The sequence below is a fragment of the Physella acuta genome, unplaced genomic scaffold (assembly GCF_028476545.2).
Source record: "Physella acuta isolate Inbredline_101_S28 unplaced genomic scaffold, ASM2847654v3 ptg000408l, whole genome shotgun sequence".
Lineage (NCBI taxonomy): Eukaryota > Metazoa > Mollusca > Gastropoda > Physidae > Physella > Physella acuta.
This window is the reverse complement of record NW_026731927.1, coordinates 1-20,269: the sequence shown is the minus strand read 5'-3', so window position 1 is coordinate 20,269 and position 20,269 is coordinate 1. Positions and strand designations below refer to the sequence as shown.

The window sequence follows — 20,269 nt, the reverse complement described above, 5'->3', positions numbered from 1 at the left end:
CTTCTTTAACACAATATATATTTACTGAAAAGCTCGGAAGTGGAACGTACGCAACCGTTTATAAGGCTTATAAAAAAGTAAGGATATAATAATGCGTATCTAATCCCTTGTTAAATATTTATTTAGTGTACTTCTTATGATTAAGAAGAGGGTCCTCAGATTTTTTCTCAGACCAGGGCAGGAGACGTTTCCTAGTCCAAGTCTACTTCCATCCCTTGTGTCAATAGTCAAAACAAAAGACAAAGTGAAAGTACTAAAAACTTATATAATAGACTAGATATATAACTATTAACTAAGTAGGCATTTTGATGAAAATATAAAACATATTTAGATCTATGTATCAAAAAGGTATCAATTAGGCCGTTCGATTCAACACTTCCGGGTTTGTCATTTTCGTGGCATCTCACGGCTCATGCGCTTACTAAAATGGCGACCAGTTTCGCTTTCTCTAAACGGTAGAGGGATAAAACTATTGATTACGATGCCATCGTTAATTTTAGAAAACGGAATTATCCGTTTCTATTTCAGTCTGTTATTTAAGAATTCCCAGATGTACTTTTGACCTAATTTCTTTGTTTGTCTCGCAAGCGGCGCGTAAGTGAAAATAGCTCTATGTATTCTTGTCTTTTAAATCAAATAACTCTGAAATATCGCAATCCTTGGAACCCAGCCCATGTTACTTGAAAACTTTAAACTATTAATTTAACACACATTACAATTAACTGGTAATAATTTCTTGGGTTTATGAGATGTGTTCGTGGGAAAACGATCACCCCCAATAATGCCATTTTATTATAATCTTGTTTGGTGAAAACGAGGCGCGGGAAAATGTGTGCCGCGCAAGAATCCAATCATTTGGCTAGATTTATGACTGTTTTTTTATGTCACACCTAAAAATAGAATGTTTACGCTTTCTTCGTTGATGATCGTTTTTATTATTTTTTAAACTGAAAGTATGAATTATTAGTTAGATTGCAGATTTTGTAACTTGGTATACTTACCCTTTATCAATTTTAAAAGCATAGCATGCTAATTGTAAACAAATATAGTCATAAAACACAGAAATATAAAGTTCCAATTGCGATGTGACACACCCGGGTCACACCCCCTCAAGAAAACACGTGTTTATTAAGCTGTTTATCTCACTTTACAACAGTAATTAAAATTAATTTTCAAATTTTTATCACTTATTGGGTAAGATAAAGCACATGTCTACTAAAAATAAAAAATAAAACAAAAGCAAATTCTGTTTTAATGAGGGTCACGGGTCAAGTTTTTTTTCCTTCTGTCAAGTTCAGTGGAGGGTGCCACAGGCTGACCTGACTTTGGAATTTTTTTCAGTAACAATGACTTTGCACAGAAAGTTAAAATATGCTAAATTAGCTTAGTTTACTAGTGTTCTAGCTATTATTGATACATTTTTAATAAAAATAATCATTCTGTAATTCTCATCAAAAAGCCTAGTATCAATAATCCAAAAAATGGTAATCTATCGTTTTGGGTACGTAAAATCGCCAGAGGCTTCTAATGTATGAAAAAGTTACCTCATTGTCAAGGCTTTAATAGATGTATATTTTTATATATTTGTGTCAAATACTATAGATCAATGAATAATAAACCTAAATCAATAGCTAAATATATCAATATAGGCAAGAAATTAACTTTAAACAGCAATGTTTGCGAGCAGGATTTCCTATATAAACAGCAGCCATTTGTAAAATAGAGTTGCCTTCCCCTGAATCTTGCGCTATAAGTTAACAAAGAAAGAACTTAAACAAGATGGCTGCTATAGTAAATGAGAATGGTTGCATCTGTTGGAAACATCGCTAGTCTTCATTTATTATTGAAAAGTTTTAATTCAATTGTTTGAAAACAGGTACATAAATGAAACAAGGAAACATTTTTGTATTTTTCAAAACATAAATCCTCCTCAAAATGTGAAATAATTATTAAAATTTAAGGAGTCACCTGTCTTTCACATTACTAGTCGCGGGCGATTTTATGTACCCAAAACGATAGATTACCCAAAAAATTTCCAAATGGCATTTTCATCACTTTTGTAAAAACAAGTTAATTAAAAAGTCTAGTGACAATTTTAGCGCAATTTCCTTATGTTATCTAAAAATAGCTCTGTCGTAGCGTAAATCAAGAGCAGGGTTAGTAAAACCATTGGTTAGTTATTAAAACGTTTTTTATTAAATAAACCTAACTACTAACTAAACTAAGCACCTTGAAATCAAGAGCAGGGTTATTAAAACCATTGGTTAGTTGAACTTGATTATCAACATGATAATCATTAAGATGATAGATCTCTACTTCCGGCATGTATATACAACCACACCACACGCGTCATCACGTTCAATAGATGCGTCATCGCGTTCCATGGCTGCGCCATCACGTTCAGTAGGCGCGCAAGTTAATTAAAAAAGTCTAGTGACATTTATGCGCAATTTCCTTATGTTATCTAAAAATAGCTCTGACGTTTAATGATGGGGTGCGTTCAAGCTAGAAGAGCGATCGGTTTGTAGGTGTTTATGTAATTTTAAAATTTGTGACCGAACGAGAGGATATTTTTGAAAACTTTCTTCGGCAATATTGTTCTAAATTATGGCAGGAATCGATTGGTACATGTTTCAAGTCGCTAAGTGGTCTGGTTGCCGAGATATGGGCCAAAAACTGCATTTTTTCGAGGTTTTTTGGCTTTTACGGGAAATACATGAAAGAAACCCGGAATTTTTATGGCCTATGCTCATTCTCGTAACTTGCTTAACATAATTGCTTTTGGAACTAGTCATCGATATTGCTTCGTTGAGGAGGAGATACGACTTAAAGCCCGGACACACATTCATCCATTCATTCATTCATCCATCCATCCATTCCCAGAAAGGACGAGTTAATAAACGCAATTCTCCAGAATGGAAATTGCGCTAAAAACTACACGGGACAAGAACTTGGCATTTGACCTCATTAAAACTTGGTATACTTTTGTTTGCTTTTAAAGTATGTGCTTTGTTTTCAGCAATAAGATTATAAATAAAATGGCATTATTGGGGGGGTGGATATTTTGCCAATGTCACATCATCACAAAAAGCCAGATTATTGTCATGTGTATAAAAATTAAGGCTTTCACGCATATTATTCAGTGATTCACATATGCTGGTTTAATATGGCAGTGATGTTCAGGAGTTATTTATGATTTGAACACAAGAATACAGAGAGCTGCTTTTACAAGATTTTATTTAATGCTAAATAAAATAGTCTTTCACACTCCTACTCTGTTAAATATAATTATAGCTTACGCCTTTAATAGAAAATAGAAAGGATAATTTTTTTTTTCTTTAATCTATAACCTTGGTGCTAGAGTTAATTAAAAAGGGTTTAGACTTTGGGCAATAACAATTCTTAATCATCAAATTGCAAATTTTTTTTTTTTCAGAGTGGTGAGAGAGAAGTTGTTGCTATCAAATGTGTTTTAAAAAGTAGTTTAAACAAAGCTTCAACTGAAAATTTATTAACTGAAATAGAGCTTTTGAAGAATTTAAAGCATGAACACATAGTTACATTGAAAGATTTTCAGGTCAGTATCAAATTTCTGTTAAACCCTTTCCTGCTTGCTTTGTTGCTATTTATATGAGTATCCTTTCACATTAGCTCTTTTTTTTTTAGATTTGTGTAAATTTGTATTTTTTTGTAATTTGAAATTGCTACTGTAATTGTGTAAAAGCTGTCACTAAGAAGAAAAAACTTACCTTATTAAGCCTTTTGTAGCTGTTTGGGTAGATGTATTTCCTATATACATTTGTACCTTGGTTAACAAAGGTCTTGGTGAAATAAATGTTCTAGTCAAACAAAGTCATTTGGTTATTTCCACAAAAAACCAATTTGCCTGTAGTCCAGGCCTGGAAAAGCCTGGAATGAACCAGCCATTTGAGTTGCTTGAGAATATAGAAGTGTAACAAATTACTTACCAGCTTGTGCTCCGGTCATCAAGAACTTCCTGAGCAAATTAGGGGTGGTTAGGCCTTTACGAACATTAACTACTCTCACTCAACTGAGGCAACATGATCAACAGCAAACTGGTCTACCATCTCCAGCAGCCTAATAGAGAAGGAATGTGACAAGGGGAGATCACCCCACCACACCAATAGACTCTTCTGCCTCTATTACTTCTAACTACAATTTGTTTAGAAAATATGTAATTTATTAATGCTGGGTTGAAATAATAGATTGAAGCATGATGCTAACTTTGATGTCTTTATTGCTGGCAACCATTCAAATATAGATTTTTATTTAAACTGATTTCCAATGTTGTTTTTTTCTGTTAAAGTGGGATGCGAGCTACATATACCTCATAATGGAGTATTGTAGTGGAGGAGACCTGTCCAGATTTATTCGAAGTAAAAGAGCATTGCCAGAGCACATAGCTAAAAGATTTTTACAGCAGATAGGTAAGAAATATTTCCAGCCCTTTTGGTGGTGGCATTTGCTTTACCCTTCAATGAGTTTTATTTGATGTTGCATTAGTATTAAAGGCATCATATTCTATGTATTGCTCATTTTTATACAACTAATGAGACAAACTTTTTCCCATGTATGTGTGGCAGCTTCAGCAATGAAGTTCTTGTGGGACAACAATGTAGCACATATGGATTTAAAACCACAAAATATTTTGTTAACCTCAAACACAAGCCCTCAGATTAAATTAGCTGGTGAGTTTTATATTCTCAAACTTTTATATCTGGAAAATGTAAAAACATTATCTCTAACATTGAATTAACACCACAATATAAAATAAATAACAAGATTTGATTTTGGTGTGATTTTCATTTTAGCTTTTTTTTATCTTCATGTAACAAGACCCATTTTCCAATTTAAATGCTAATTTCAGTATTGAACCATAGAACCAAGTATTGTAATTAAGAAACCTTTTTTAAAGTCCAGACTTTTGATTCAATCAGATTTTGGGTTTGCAAAACATTTGTACGATGGAGATCGCCTACATGTGATGAGAGGATCACCTTTATATATGGCACCAGAAATTGTCATCCTTGGAACTTACGACAATAGAGTTGATCTCTGGTCTATTGGTGTCATACTTTATGGTACTTTTATTAAAACATTTTACACATTGACTTATGGTTAAGCAGTATCATAATTTTAATGAAAACTTTTTACACTTATCAGTAACATCTCTGGCTATTGGTGTTATACTTTATGGTGCTTACATTTAACATTTTACAAATATCAGTAGAATTTTAACACTTTAAACATATTTGAAAAGTTCTTTTTTTTATTTCCTTTTACCTTTTTGATGACAATCACTAATGTTTAAAGTAGAGAGTTGCGGCTTTTTAGAATGATATGCTTGATGTTGTCATTTTGTCATAACTAGTCACATTTTCGGTACCTTCATAAGAAAAGAAACTTATCTATTACAGGGAAGTAAAATATCTTATTACTGGTCAATGCGTATACTGAGTTGTAAAATGTTTGCTTTTTTGTTAATTGTTTGTCTAATATAATGACTACGACTACTCAGTTGTTTTTTTAGAAAAATATTTTTAATGATATTGAACAACCAATTATTGTTACTATTGCAATAGAGAATTAAAATTTATTACTTTAACTAAATTTTAGTTTTCTAACAATATCTTAAAATTTATACTTTTAGAATGTCTCTTTGGTAAAGCACCATTTGCATCTAAAAACTTCAAAGAGTTAGGGGAAAAAATTTGGGATCAGAAACCTATTGAGGTAAACAGAATTTTTACTTGTTCTTGAATTAAATTTTTACTAGTTTATTTTGAAATTATGTACAAATTATTTGCTGAACATAAAATATAATTTAAAAACTTGTTTAAGCTGCTACTTGTTCGGTTAATCTTCAAGTTGTCTGTTTTGATTCTGGCAGATTCCTCAAGGCTGTAATGTTTCTGATAAAGCTAGAGATCTGACTCTTCGTTTGTTACAAAGGTTACCTGCTAAAAGAATTACATTTGAAGAATTTTTTGCTCACCCATTTGTTGATATGGAACACATTCCTTCAAAAGACTCTTTAACCAAAGCAGTAAGTTATTTTTTTTATTTCAAATTGATTGATCGATCATTTTGGCTATCTTTCAAAACTTGAGGCTTAACTATTATTCAGCCTTAATTAAAACAATATCACAAAAGAGTTACATAGTACATTTAAATATGGCTAGCCTAGAAAAGAGAAGCCATTGACTAAAGATTTTTTTAAAGGGCAATTTAAAACAATCATTTTAACTCTAATACTGTCCATTACTTAATTGAATTTTATCTGCCAGAGTGAAATAGTGGCAGAGGCAGTTAAAAAAGATGAAGAGAGAGATTACAAAACTGCTGTACGACTTTATTGTGAAGCTCTCGACTACTTCATGCCAGCCATACACTGTTAGTAAACAAGTATTAAATGTTATTATTTCATTCCAATTTTTAGATTATTTTTATTTTTGTAGCTGCTTTTTGTACCCTCAACTTCAAAATGTATTGTATTTGTATAGAATTTTTATCTCTTTCTACAGATGAAAAAAGTTTAGAAAAAAAGCAAGTTCTAAGATCAAAGGTAAGCTCTATATTTTACTGTTTCCAAACTTATTCTATTAATGTTTATTTGTTAGTGGTTTTGTTTCTGGTCACATCATGTAACTTAAATATAGCATATTTCTGGTAGAGCAATTTCCTTCTAATATTGCATATAAATGTTTATCTGCTGACTAAGAAAGAATTCTAAATTCATACCCAATTTGATTTTTTTTTTAAATTAATTAAAAAATGTAATAAACCGGGAGTGATCTCCCCTAAACTTTCTCGAATATTCTTATATAAAATAACAGGGGATGGGAACTCGGGCTATAGACATGATTTTTAATCCATTTTAAATACTTAAAAATTTAAAAATAGAATAAAATCTCGTAGACAAATTAATTGCACACCAAGTGAACGCGAATAAAAAAGCGCATAATAGTGCGCAATATTATTAGTACTTTTAAAATTTACATTAGTTTTTTGAGAAATCGGAAGTAGCGTAAATAAGTACTTCCGGTCAACGAAAAATTCTCAAAATTTGACAGAAGGTAGAGAATTAGATCTTTTACTTACATATCAAATTTCATTTATCTATCTGAAATAGTACTCAAGTTATAGGCTTTTGAAAAATTCAAAGTAGAAAAAGTACCACTTCCGGTTATCCGAAATCGCTCAAAAGTTGATACGGATCTACGATTTTGATAAAATACTTATATATGAAATTTCATCAACCTAGCTGTAACGGTACTCAAGTTATCGTGTTTACACACGGACACACACACACACAGACACACAGACATACGGACAGAATTGCAAAGCCCAGTTTTTCAGACTGGAATACGCATAAAACCTTTTAATTTTGATAAATCTGGATTGATAATTTTTGCCCGATTAAAATAAGTCCTCTATACTTCGGATGTGATGAATGACTGAGGTGTAATACGGTGAAAATAGTTAAAATTTCAAGTGATTTTTGTGCACGATTACAATACTTTCTCTATAAAAATGAAGTTAGGAAAGGGGACATAACTAAGAAATAACATTTAGTCATGTTAGCCCATGTTCATGTCTGCAAATATTAAATCTGAGGTGGGTGCTAATATTTTAAGTTGTATTAATGCAATTAGATTATAATCAGCTGAGTCCACCAAGCTCTCATGGGTACTTGACTCACATTAGGAAAAGTTTAAAACATGGTTGAGCATAGTGCTGACCACACAACCCTATCCATTCATATCCATTCAGATGAACTCTGCTCTATGGTCTGAAAGGGTAACTTTACATTTTTACAATATCTAAATACTAGAAGAAAAAAAGATTAGAATAAGCATCATTCACTCAGAACATCATTACATAAAGTTAGTCACTAAAGTGTAAACCATCTAGGTTTTGGTCCAATAAAGTTGGTACCAACTAAGAAAGATCATAATGTTTCAGAAGTTTTACTGTTTCTTCATGATGTAAGACACATTATGACAAAATTAATGTTGATCGCACTGAAAATAATTACAGCTGTAAATAATTTAAAACTTAGAAATACTTATAGCTGCAAATAATTACCAACTGCAAATAATTAGCAACTTGGAAAGAGTTGTAGCTGCAAATAATTAGCAACTTGGAAAGAGTTGTAGCTGCAAATAATTCGCAACTTTTTCTTCTAGGTTCAAGCATACATGGATCGGGCTGAAACTTTGAAGCAGATAATGAAAACAGAGCTCCACAAACCTTCTGTCAAACCACTGAGGTCACTGAGTACAGACTCAGATAGCAGACTAGTAACAAGTAAAGGAGACCCCCCTACATCCTCTGCTGGGACTATCAGATCCCTACCCCCCACACCCCCCAAGTCACAAGAAAGTGTTCAGCCTAGTGCCTTTGGTGCCTTATCCATCAGTGTCTCAGACCCAGCAGCCATCACAAGAACCATGTCAAACAACACCTTAGATGAACTGAGTAAGCCTTTTCTAAATTCTCATCAATATCTTATATGAACATAAAAAATTATTTACCCACCATGAAAAAAATAGTATTTTAAAATCTAATTTAGAAACTTTTTTCCCAGTGACATTATGTGCAGATTCACAAGAACTATTAGCTGTTCTCAAGTTAATTAATGCTGCTTTGATAGAGGTAAATACCTGTTGGTCTGTAATGCTTGTTAGTCACCTAATTATACTTTTTTTTAAATTCTTCTAGGCAATAATTAGCATTAATTTAAAAAATAATGTCATTTATCATTCACTATTATTATATATGCTCTTAGTTTAAACTATTAGCTATTTCTTACACATCAAAACTTTAGACAAATGATTATTCTAATGTGATTTGCTTTATAAATCACCTGCTATCAGTTTTATCTTGTACATTTTCTTCACTTGTTTAGATTTTTCAGTTATTTCTATAGCTCATTGTTTTCTAAATCAAGCCTTTTTTCACTACTAGGAACAAAAAGATGAATATGAACAATGTTTACATCATTATGAACTGGCCTTGGGTGCTTTATTAAAAATATTACCTTGTAAGTAAAATTTTATTGCTGCTGGAATTATTTACTTTAGAATCTTCAAAATTGAAAAAAACAAACTTTATGCAAGAAATAAGCTTATTTCCTGATTTAATTCTTTTTATGGAAACATTGATTTTCTCTTCATAAACTAATTTAATTATGTAAGATAAAGAATATATATAATAAAAATAAAAAGCCTTTGTTATGTAAAAACAGTTTACCTATTTATCAATGTTTATCCTCATTTCACATTTACTTCTCACAGCTGAACCAAAAGGCAAGAGAAAAGATTTGTTAAAATCTCAGGTTGGTGGCTCTCATTTATTACATCATGTTTAACTAGAGTATCAGTGAGAGTAACATACAAAAAGCTTGATATCATCCAGCAGTTTAACACACAAAAAACTTGGTCTCAGCTATTTAGCACAAAATAACTTTATCTCATCCAGCTATTTAACACACACAAATTTGATCTCACCCAGCTGTTTAACACACAAAACTTGGTCACATCCCTATGTCTGCAGGTGACAGATTGGATGGACAGGGCAGAGAAAATAAAATCCTACCTAGACATCAAAAACTTGAGCACCCAGGACACAACAGCACAGGAAGAGATGTCTGAATATGATTATTTTAGTAAGTTGAATCAAACCCTCAGCCCACTCCATCCTGTGTACACATTTCTGTTTTCTGTTTGTTGGAGAGTTTATGCAGCTTTTTATTTCCTGTTTTGGAATTTTATTTTTAAAAAGAAATAAAATGATGATTTTTATTTCATTTTGTTTTCATGTTCAGTTTTTTCATCACATACCTACTTGTCTTTGTGCTGTGACTAAATGATTTCTTTAAGTTGGTGAAAGATTGGACTAAAAATACTTGAAGTTTATATCTGTCAGGTTGGGGTTTATATATAGATCAGATACAAGTAGTAAGAGATTATGAGGATTGTAGGTTAGATAACTGGTTTTAAGATTATAACAGGTATAGATTATATGTGGGTTGTCCAGATTGCATGTTTTATGGATTAGATTAAAGCCATCTACAGAAAAGCTGTTAGAGAAATTTTTTGTTATTAAATTTAGTCAAAATGATGTTCCTTCTGATGGTGTTTTAAAATTATGCTTCTGTTTTTTTTAAGTGTTTGAAAGCAAAGCAGCCACATTTAGAACTCACAAATTCAACTAAAATGAATACCCTTGTTTTTTTTTTAATTCCACCTACAGTCAATATTTTCTGTGTCTGCAGGTGAATTAAAACAATGTTGTATTCAATGACAACACAACCAGCTACTGATGGAAAAACAAGCTAACTTGTGGAAACTTGATTTAAGACTCACTGGTAAAATAAATAAACAAGTCTTCTTCACTAAATCCCAATTTACACAAGGTTTTAAAAAAAATGAATGTACTTTCGTAATTTTTCTGTTAATGTGTGGAAGGATTTTTGTCTCAAACTCTTTATTAGAAAATGTTTATAACTTCTTTTCATAATTTTACTGTCATTAGCTTGTATATAAGATGTAGTTGCAATAGGAATACAGGGTAGTAGATCAGTTTACTGTACTGTGAATACATGAAATAGTGAATGTAGAACCAACAGCTTCACACAGTTCTTATAGAAACTGCTACATACATTTGAAAGGGGATTAAGATTTTGTTATTGATCAGCTTCCAATTTTTTGTGATCCTTTTTTAATTTATTATAATGTGATATTTTTTTTAATATTTAAATATCCTGTAAATAAAGAATAATGATACACATTACATGTTAATGTACATCACCAATGTATCATATATAATACATATAAAATTAATGCTTCATGTGTATTTTACAATTGCACAGGAATTATCAGCCTTATTTGGTAAAACACAAAACTATGTGCTCCTGATTGGTTAAACACAAAAATGTCTGGCCCAATTTAATAAAGCATGAAAATATCTGGCCCTATTTGGTAAAACATAAAAGTGCTTGGCCCTATTTGGTAAAACACAAAACTATCTGGCCCAGATTGGTAAAAACAGACCTGTGGCAGTTGTTCCTTAGCTGCTAACATCAGAAAAACTTATTTTAAATCTAAATTTTTAACTGTGTTCACTCCAAGCCTAGTCTTTTTTACATAAGAACCTTCCTACATCCTAATGATTAAATAAATTTGTGCTGTTATTTTTATATATTTATTTATGTTACATAAACATATAATCCATCCCACTATGTGGGAAATATTTGTGTATTTACCAGTGACAACTTGTAATTGTTTTGTGGGAAACATATATGTATGTAGCAAAGTTACTTATTTTGTGGGAACAATTTCTGTAACAATGTTTATGTTCTAGTAAAAAATATTACCAAAAAAAATTATCTACTGTATAACTCTCCAACAACTGATTGTAATGGGTTGTTTTGCTCAAGTTATAAACATCCATACATCCGTGCGTTGACAGATCCCCCATAGTATCCCTAGCCTGAATGCTGTTCAGGAATAATCTCGCTTTTATCCACTCAAAATAGCAAATTCTTGTAAATGGCAAACAGAAGTGTTGCCATAAATTAAGCTTTCTAATTAGTTGGAAAGCAAATATGTAAAGACAATAAATATAGGAAGTTTTTAACTGTTGACTTGTTGTACACCTCTCCAGCCAGTATTGCTGATTTATGGTGGTGATCAATGGTTTCTATCAGGGGATATAACCCAGAATGAGACCAAAGATTTTTTATCAAAGCTTTTAACTTGCTTTTATGGTTGTTGAAGATGTATATTCAATACTTGAAAAATTGAAGTTGTCCTTGAAAATCTTTAATTATTGTAGTTAGTTCTGTTTATTTTAATTTTCTAAATTAGGGTGTTCTAGTTTAAACAAGATGAGTTGCTGTCTTAAGCATAGTTTGTCTCTGGATCAATAAAATTAAACATCAAAATATCAGCAGCATTTTAAACCATTAGGTTTTTCTACCAATTTGAAAGATAGATAACTCCAACTGGTTTACAATGTTCTCATGTTTTCAATGTTTACTTTTATTCAAATCTAGAACATGCTTTTATTCAGTGTTGCTGGGTTTTGAAATGTTTTGATTTTTGCAGATTGAAAAAAAAATAAAAACATTACATTTCATTATTTTTTTAATTAAAATGAAATGTTGTTTTATTTGTGGTTCCTGTGATTGGATGTTAGTGGGTATTTGAATGGTTTGAATCTGGGTTTTGTAAGATGTTTGTAAAATTTGACCAGGTAGAAGTGTGTATGGGGGGAGGGGGGGTATAATAACACCTGCCCTGACAGCTTTGTGTCCCACAAGGACAAGGCCGTGTGGGAAATGTTGTGGAAATGGATGTAAGACCTTGGTTGTCTATCAACATCTGCGGCTTGATGAGCTACACATCTAAGTTAACATACTGTGGGGGCGAGGCTAAAATAACTCGATAGACATAAGCCAGAGCAGCAATTAACTGCCAACGTTGAGAGGCAACAGGGACAGTGGGAGGTGGCAAAAATTTAGTTTTATAGACCTGGTCTTTAATACTCAGCTTACACATGATTCATGACTGCATCAGATTACACATGATTCATGACTGCATCAGCTTACACAAGCTGGTGGGAGGGACTGATGCCGGCCTTGATCTTCGTCAGAGACCAAAACAAAACTTCATTCAATAATAAAATACGTGAACGGTGTCAACACATCTCTACCTGCTTAAAGAAATGTGTTAGAACACTCCCTTGTAAAACGTTTCCAACACCCCCACCACACACACACACACACACCTTCCCCACAGATACACACCATTGCTCCACATTCTACTGTCGCCAGTTAACATTCTAACACTGAAATAACTTTTCTCCAGCAAATGCGCGTTACTTTTTCTCCGTCTATGGGTTATTACTTTCCAACCATTTAACTAACGCTAGATGCGGCTTTCATTACTGAACTTTACGACGGTTTACAGGTGCACGCGGCCAATCGGGACTGCTCTTTTCTTTTTTTATTGCTTTTCACTTTTGTGACATGTTGTGCAGAAATGTTGCATTCATGAGCCGAGGTACGATCAAGCAGAGTAAACACGGCCGCCATTGGCCCTCGGTTCGACTGCTCTATTAAACTACCCATACGTTGTACAAGTGATAGAATCTGATCAAGACGGAGGTCATAAATTCCTGCTTCTCGCCCTTGCGCATCTTTCCATCTACAATCTACAGGCTTGCGCACAGTCGTTTGTTGTAGATTTGAATTCCTTGTTTATGTTTTTTTATATAGTTTCGCCAATTAATTAATATAATAATTTGGCGGAAAATTATGTCATTAAGTTTTGTCACGTTTACTATAAAAAAATACGTTGCGGTTTGCTAGGGAGTGTTTAGTGGGTTTTTTTCATGTGAGAATAACAATCGTGGCTATGATTGATAGTTTGTGTTAAGCCGTTGAAAGATTTTAATGCGGTACATTTTTTTTTAATAATAGTAAAAAAAAAATACGTTTAAAATATTTTTACGGGTATACTTTTATTGGAAGAAGTGAACCGTTGCAATTATTGTCTGCTTTTTCTATACTGTAGGATATTTGTCATCATGTTTATAATCAGGCGAAATCCACAGAGCATTGAAATTTTACCTAGATCTTGTCCGAAGCTATGAGAAATGGCGAAGTGATGAGTCACGGAGATAATGTGTGCTGAATTAGAAAACCTTGTCAAAGAATGTAATTAGAGTGTGTTTAATCTAACACTTACCTACCTCCTACTCTTTTTTTTTTTTTTGGCGTGTCACTTTTCATCCTGGTGTAAAAGTTTTAACTTCTAAATGCTACTCTTCACTGGCAAGGTATTTTGTTAGGAGTGTACGGTTAAATAATTTTGGATTTGGCTTTGTTTTTCCCAGCAAAGTTTAAAAGTGTTGTCAATTTGGTTAAGAGTTTTCATTAATATTGCTTTTTAATAAATATATATATTTATAAAGATTCTTTTGTGCATGTTATTTTCACAGCTGAAATGTAATATGTATTTTTCAAGTCTTGCTATTTAGCAAAATTTGGGTGATGTATTAGGATTAGTATAGTTTGATGAGAATTCAATAATTTCAATATACTTAAATATACTATATTATATATCCTATTCTATTTTATTATAATGTTACAATTTTAAAAATGTATGTATTCGGTTTTGTATTTATTTTGATTACACACGGTTAACTTCAGCTTGATAGAAACGAAAAAAAAAATGTCTGCACCCTCCTCTCTGAAGGAAATGTTCCATGTTTTTAATAACACACTGTGTTAACTGTTCTAGGCGAACCAAACTTTCATGTGTAAACTGCGACAACTCACGAGTGTAAACTTGGGCAGCAGGCGTGTGTAAACGGTGACCACCACGTACACGTTAACGTGTACACAGGTTGACTACATGGGCGCTTAGTGGAGGAGTCATGGGGGGAGGGGGAGATCATGCAGGGTGGGGGGTGGGAGTATCATGCGAGGGTGGGGGGAGGTCTTCTAATTTTAAAGAGTGGCAGTTAATTTCCAGAAAATAATAATTCATTAAGTGCCTTTCAAATGATGTGTTGAATAGATGCTTTTCTTTACACACACACACATTCATATATATATATATATATATAGATATATATATATATATATATATATATATATATATATATATATATATATATATATATATATATATATATATATATGCCCTATATTTAGGACGCCGCCGAGCTTTAGGAAAAACTTCAATGGGCCGGGGATTAGAAAAGATAACTGGGCACTGCTATAAAGTCAATACAGACTCGCCTTAGCCCAACCCCTCCCCCTCACCTTAAATCTCCCGCCACTATAAAAACGTCTGCGAACGACCAGAAGACAATCAAACCGAATTGACCGATCTGAACTCTCCAGCCAGGCCCACTACTGAATCAGTTTTATTACTTTCTCATGTCAATGCCTCACAAAAAGGGAGGCGGTTCCTCTCCACGCTGTCCCAAAGCTATCTAGAAATCTGATGCTCTTCAAACTGTCTTTTTTTTTTCGTTTTTTTTTTCTTCCCATTCTCGACAAGCACACACGACGGCTGGCCGGATAGAGAGAAGTGAAATGATGTCAAAGACCAAGGACTTACGGGCCGTAGGACAAATATTTGACTGTAGATGAGGACTAGTCACGTGACCTTATTCTACCTTACTGTACAAGTCAATCCACATAGAAGATAGTAACATCTGTAACGGAAATGACATTGATTTGGTTCCTTATACAAATGTGCGCCTATCAAATTAATGGATTAAACCATCATTCTCACCATCTTTTAGCAAACTTTAAGCAACATTATATTGTAATGGTCTTTTTTTTTTTTAAATTGACTTTGACTCCCTCTTCCCAAACCAATCTTTGAAACTGAAAGCCCGTTATTTTAAAATATACAGGAAGTGTTTGCCGTTTGCCTTCCCCCCCCCCCCCCCTTCCCCTTCCATACGATGTAAACTTGTTCACTAAAACAACAGCTGCATGCTAGAATTAAGTCAATTAAGGAAACAAGGCATAAAATGTACAACATTTATTCCTGAAAACATTCGATTCATATTATTATGTTTTGATTTTATTTTATTTTTTTGTCTATAATGTAGAGTTTAAAAAAAAATATAGACAAATAAAAACACAGCCACGTTCCATACTGAAGTTGAACATTGTTGGGTTGGTATCACTGTTCCACTCGGCGAAATGTATGTACTGTTCAATGAGTCTATCTGTCAGATGTTGCTGACATATTTTTCACTGCGTCATGGCCAAGTAAGAAAACCGAAACTTCCAATGTTTACTGTACGAGTAATTTCCCTTTTGTACGATGAAATCTTCTAAGCTCTAAGAATATGTTGTAGAGTAATGTAATTTACATTATAATTGTAAAGTCTACAATGTAGACCTGGTTTTCTCAAACACCAGACTACACGGGTGATTTCCCTTGTTTTTAGTGTCTTCTAAAATTAAAGAATGTTTGTATTGTAGACTTGACAGTTTCAACACACGATGTGACCAGGAGAGTTGTCTACCCTTCCATCAAGTTACAGCAGAGCTGATTTTTTTTCGAACAAACAGAAACGCCATTTTTTATAATAAATACTAAGCTATTTAATGCCACTAAACAAAGTCTTTAGAACCAAGCAGGTATGTCGGCATTTAAAACACACTGAGCTAACATGATTTACAAACAAACGAGACGACAGAATTATGGGATACTATACAGGTTTCTCCCAACTTAAAACCATCAACTGTTTTTTTTCCCTATATACGAGTCACCCTCCATCTATTGATAAAACAACAGTTTTTGTGAGGTAGACTGTTTGACCACTATAGTATCCTGGCGACTCTGGCCTTGCTCATCACTCCTGCATTCCTTGTATTATGCTGGTTGTTCGTGCAGAACATGAGCTTACAGTCAAGCATGTAAGTTTATGCCACATGTACCCGTTTACCATATACGACACTGTGTGCAGAATTAATGCCATCCCATTTTCACGAGGCTGCAAGAATGAAAACGTGCTCTACACAAAAATAAACCGCTACATCAAGTTAAATAACCAATATGTAAACTATATTTGTATTGTGTTTCGACACTGCTCTCTGTCAGTGCGCTGTCTGCCAGTATATTGACTGTGCTTAGAATAGCAGATTAACGACAGACAAAAAGTTGACAATTGAATTAACGTTGGCATCACTTGACATGTATTTGTTTACACTAAACCTCATGCATATTCAAAACACCGAATTGTTTCGCCGAAGTAGCACGTGCTGTTACTTGTACTTAGGATTTCTTGGCTGTTCTAGGAGTCGGACTCACCCCTGCCATTTTTTTCTTTTCCTGTTTTAGCTTCTTTTGTTGACGTCTCTTCTCGCGTTGCGCTTTCTTCATGTTTTTTAGAGCGCGATTTCTTCTCTTTCTCCGCTTTGATCTCATCTTTTCACGTTCTGTTGAGGGGAGAGAAAAAGTGTGAACCGGTGTTTATCAAGACTTTGATATGTAAATGTGAACCGACCGTCTCCATTTCAGGAGCTCTGGCCTTTCTTTGATCTGAACGAAATTAGTGTTCAGCCATCTGATAATGAAATAAACATTCAACAAAAACATCAACACTATAATCTAACAAAGTGGTTACTCTTTCTTTTTTGTGTGCGTAGTGAGCTAGATGGGGCACTATCCCCCCCTGTATCCTTCAGAACCTATTTTTTTTCCCCGCAGTGCTGTTTATGAACAGCGTCACGTCATTTTAGTATTTTCCCCATCCCGTAACGTCACACGTCGTCACAAAAACCTAGACTAGCCTAAAATTATGTCACAAGTCACAACGCTCCAACTTATCCACTAAATGACTTTCCCTTTCTTTCATCATTTTTTTTTTTATATTTAAAAAATACTAATTAAATTGAGTGTAGTAGACATTCCCCCCTCCCCCCCCCTCCCCCCACCTACCCAACTTTTAATTAAGCTTACTGATTTCTGAAAATGTTGACAGCTATACAAAAGAAAATGAAATGTAGAAAAATCAATATTTTGTCTGTAGAGAAATGAAAACTGATATTACTAGCAAATGTCCACATCAGCCCTAACTATAAACTCTGTTAGTACTGTGTTACTAACGACACAATAGTATTTGAATAGTCTGTTTTAATAATTGTGTTAAAAACAAGTCCCTAAATGTTAAAGTTGTCAAATGAACTCACCGGATAACTTTTTCTTGGTTAGATGCTCGTCCAAATCTTTAGAAATATTATCCGAGTCCAGTACCGAGTTGGCGTCTGCTTTTGTCTTTTGTTTTGAATGAAAACACATCGTTTCGGTGTTTAGTTTGAGCGCCTGACAGTTGTAATCTTCACTCCCATCGCACGTGCAGGAGCGCAGTTTTCGGGCATGGGGCTGGCGAGATAAGATCTCCAGGCTATTCCGGCATTTGGGCGTGCACTTCAACCCGCTGAACAGCCGAGAACAATGGTCATAGTAATACTGCAGGGCTGTCAGGCATGAGGTGTCGGCCTCGCAGATCCATCGTGCAAGGTTGCAGGAAACCGGAAGTGAATCTTCCCTCAGAACATGCATAGAGTCCAGGACCTCCCGCTGGCAGACTTTGACTCGCTCCTTGCGCTCCGAACACAGGCCACCTTTGTTGCAGTCACAGTTGATGAAAGCCAAGCCTGCCTCGTCTTCTGTGGACAGCAGTGATACAAGCGCGTGCTTGCAATCTATGGGGCACTTGTTAGCCTGCTCGCCTTTGATAACAGAATGGCAGTTAATAAAGAAGTTATTGAGTGCCATGTGACACCCGCTTCTTGAATGACACTGCAGCTGGGCGACATGACAACTTTGCAGGTGTTTGACAGATCCACTGCACAGAAGCAGATTGCACATGACCAGCGAGAGAAGCACTGCGCGCCAGTAGCCGGAAGCACGCCCATGCATTGTGTCAAGTTGTGAAAACAATGGATGTCAGCGTCCTGATCATATTTTCTCTTGTCTGCATGACAGAGCGTACTTTATTCCCGTTCGATCACACTTGATCTTGAAATTGCTTGAGAAAAAAAATAAACAAAATAAGTAAAATAAAGTGGAATTTTTTCAAACATTTCCCGTAATACCTGTCGCCTGCTCCCTATACAATGCAGACGACGGGTTGAGATTGGGCCGGAGTGAGAGGATTGTAGCAGGAGGGAGAGAAGTGGGATGAGATTTGTTTGCTGTAGGGATCGCTAATGATCGTCTGCCGGCCGGCTAGTGTCAACTTGGTGCGGGCACGCGGCAAGGGACAACACTCTTGTATAACTTGTTCCCGGGCTAGACCCCAGTTTTTTAAGGACAAAGAAAACAATTTACTTTGGACTTGTCGGTGCAAGGCCAAGGCGTCTATGGTACTGTTGTCGCTGTTGGAAGAAAGTAGTGCGTGAACGAAAACACGAGTAATTTTAAGCAAACAAAAGCCAGATTAAGACACGTGTTTGTATATGCAAATAGCTAAATCTGCAGACAAGCAAGGGTTAAATTTAAAAAGGAATCGGTTCGACAAATCGCTCATTCGGAGTTTGTATTTTGTTGTTGTTTTAGAAAGCTGGGTGCTACAAAACGTTGATAGTGGGGTCAAGTAGTAGAGCACACGGTCTTATATTCTGAACGCTTGAATACGATCAACATGAGTCTATGTGAAATCATACAGTGGTGTCTACATTGAATTATAGGTAGGGGGAAGTGTAAGGGGCGGGGACAGTGCTGGCCAGGCTATAGGTTACACCCCCTTCTTCTGTTGTGTTAAAAAAAAAACTTCAGCAATTTTTGGAACAACCTGAAAGGGTACATTACATTCATAACCCCCTTTATATAAAACTTGTTTGCGGCAATAACGACAATTATCTTAGCAAACTAATCAGCTATCGATATAATATATCTAATTTTAGGCACATTCTACTAAAAATGTATTTGGGCTGTTTCAATTATTTTAGTGTCAATACATTTTTAAAAACTCAAATGACAGTTTCTGGGTACTTTTTGATGATATAGTTAAACCCATTTCTCAGTCAGCTACAAAGTGTACAGTAGGGACATGGAAAAAGAAGTTGTTTACTTGTAAACATAAACGTTGACTTTTACGGTAATGCATGTAACTACAGGCTCTCAAGAACACCCTCACACTTCCGGGGACATTAATATACTTTTTGTAACATCTAAGTACTCTCTGCAACATTCAACTATTAGTAGCATTTAAACATTTCTGTAGTTAGTTTTCTGCAACGTATGAACAGGCTTTTTCTATAACATGTATGTACTTTCTGTAACATTCAGAGGCGTAGCGACCCTTCCCGGCGCAAACTTTCGATTTGCACCCCCCCCCCCCCCCAAACTTTTGATTTGCACTCCCCTCAAACTTTCAATTTGTTTTTCCAACCCATTTTGGCGCCCCCTAAGGTCGGCGCCCGGGGACATATGTCCCCCCTCGCTACGCCTCTGGTAACATTCGAGTACATTCTGTAACATTCGAGTACTTTCTGTAAAATTCGAGTACTTTCTGTAACACTCGAGTACTTTCTGCAATTTTTTAGTACTTTCTGTAACATTTAACTACTTTCTTTGACATTCGCGTACTAACCATAAAACACTTTCCGTCACATTCGCGCGCTAATTATCTCTAATAGATAATTACTTCAGGAAGGAGAACTTGTTAGATATTTTATGTACCACGCGCGTAATGCAAG

At 34.5% G+C, this 20,269-nt stretch overlaps 2 protein-coding genes across 3 annotated transcripts; one reads left to right on the top strand and one right to left on the bottom strand.

Annotated features, from left to right (window-relative positions):
* Positions 1-3,446: 3,446 nt before the first annotated feature.
* On the top strand, positions 3,447-12,132 carry LOC131942487 (serine/threonine-protein kinase ULK3). Of its 2 annotated transcripts, XM_059302390.1 has the most exons (14): positions 3,447-3,577; positions 4,328-4,448; positions 4,605-4,709; positions 4,959-5,102; positions 5,672-5,754; positions 5,912-6,067; positions 6,309-6,414; positions 6,546-6,586; positions 8,211-8,502; positions 8,612-8,679; positions 8,992-9,067; positions 9,321-9,361; positions 9,580-9,691; positions 10,301-12,132. In XM_059302390.1, the coding sequence occupies exons 2-14, from the start codon at positions 4,355-4,357 to the stop codon at positions 10,327-10,329; spliced, it is 1,347 nt and encodes a 448-aa protein (XP_059158373.1). In that variant the 5' UTR covers positions 3,447-3,577; positions 4,328-4,354; the 3' UTR covers positions 10,330-12,132. The 2 variants fall into 2 exon arrangements, with proteins under 2 accessions (XP_059158373.1, XP_059158372.1); XM_059302389.1 differs by lacking the exon at positions 10,301-12,132 and having other exon boundaries at positions 9,580-9,891.
* Positions 12,133-16,140: 4,008 nt separating this feature from the next.
* On the bottom strand, positions 16,141-18,587 carry LOC131942484 (growth arrest-specific protein 1; the record flags this gene model as incomplete). The annotated part of the gene is given in 2 exon segments (XM_059302385.1): positions 16,141-17,002; positions 17,756-18,587. Coding segments are annotated over 2 exon segments (897 nt in total). The 3' UTR covers positions 16,141-16,838.
* Between the last annotated feature and the right edge of the window lie 1,682 nt (positions 18,588-20,269).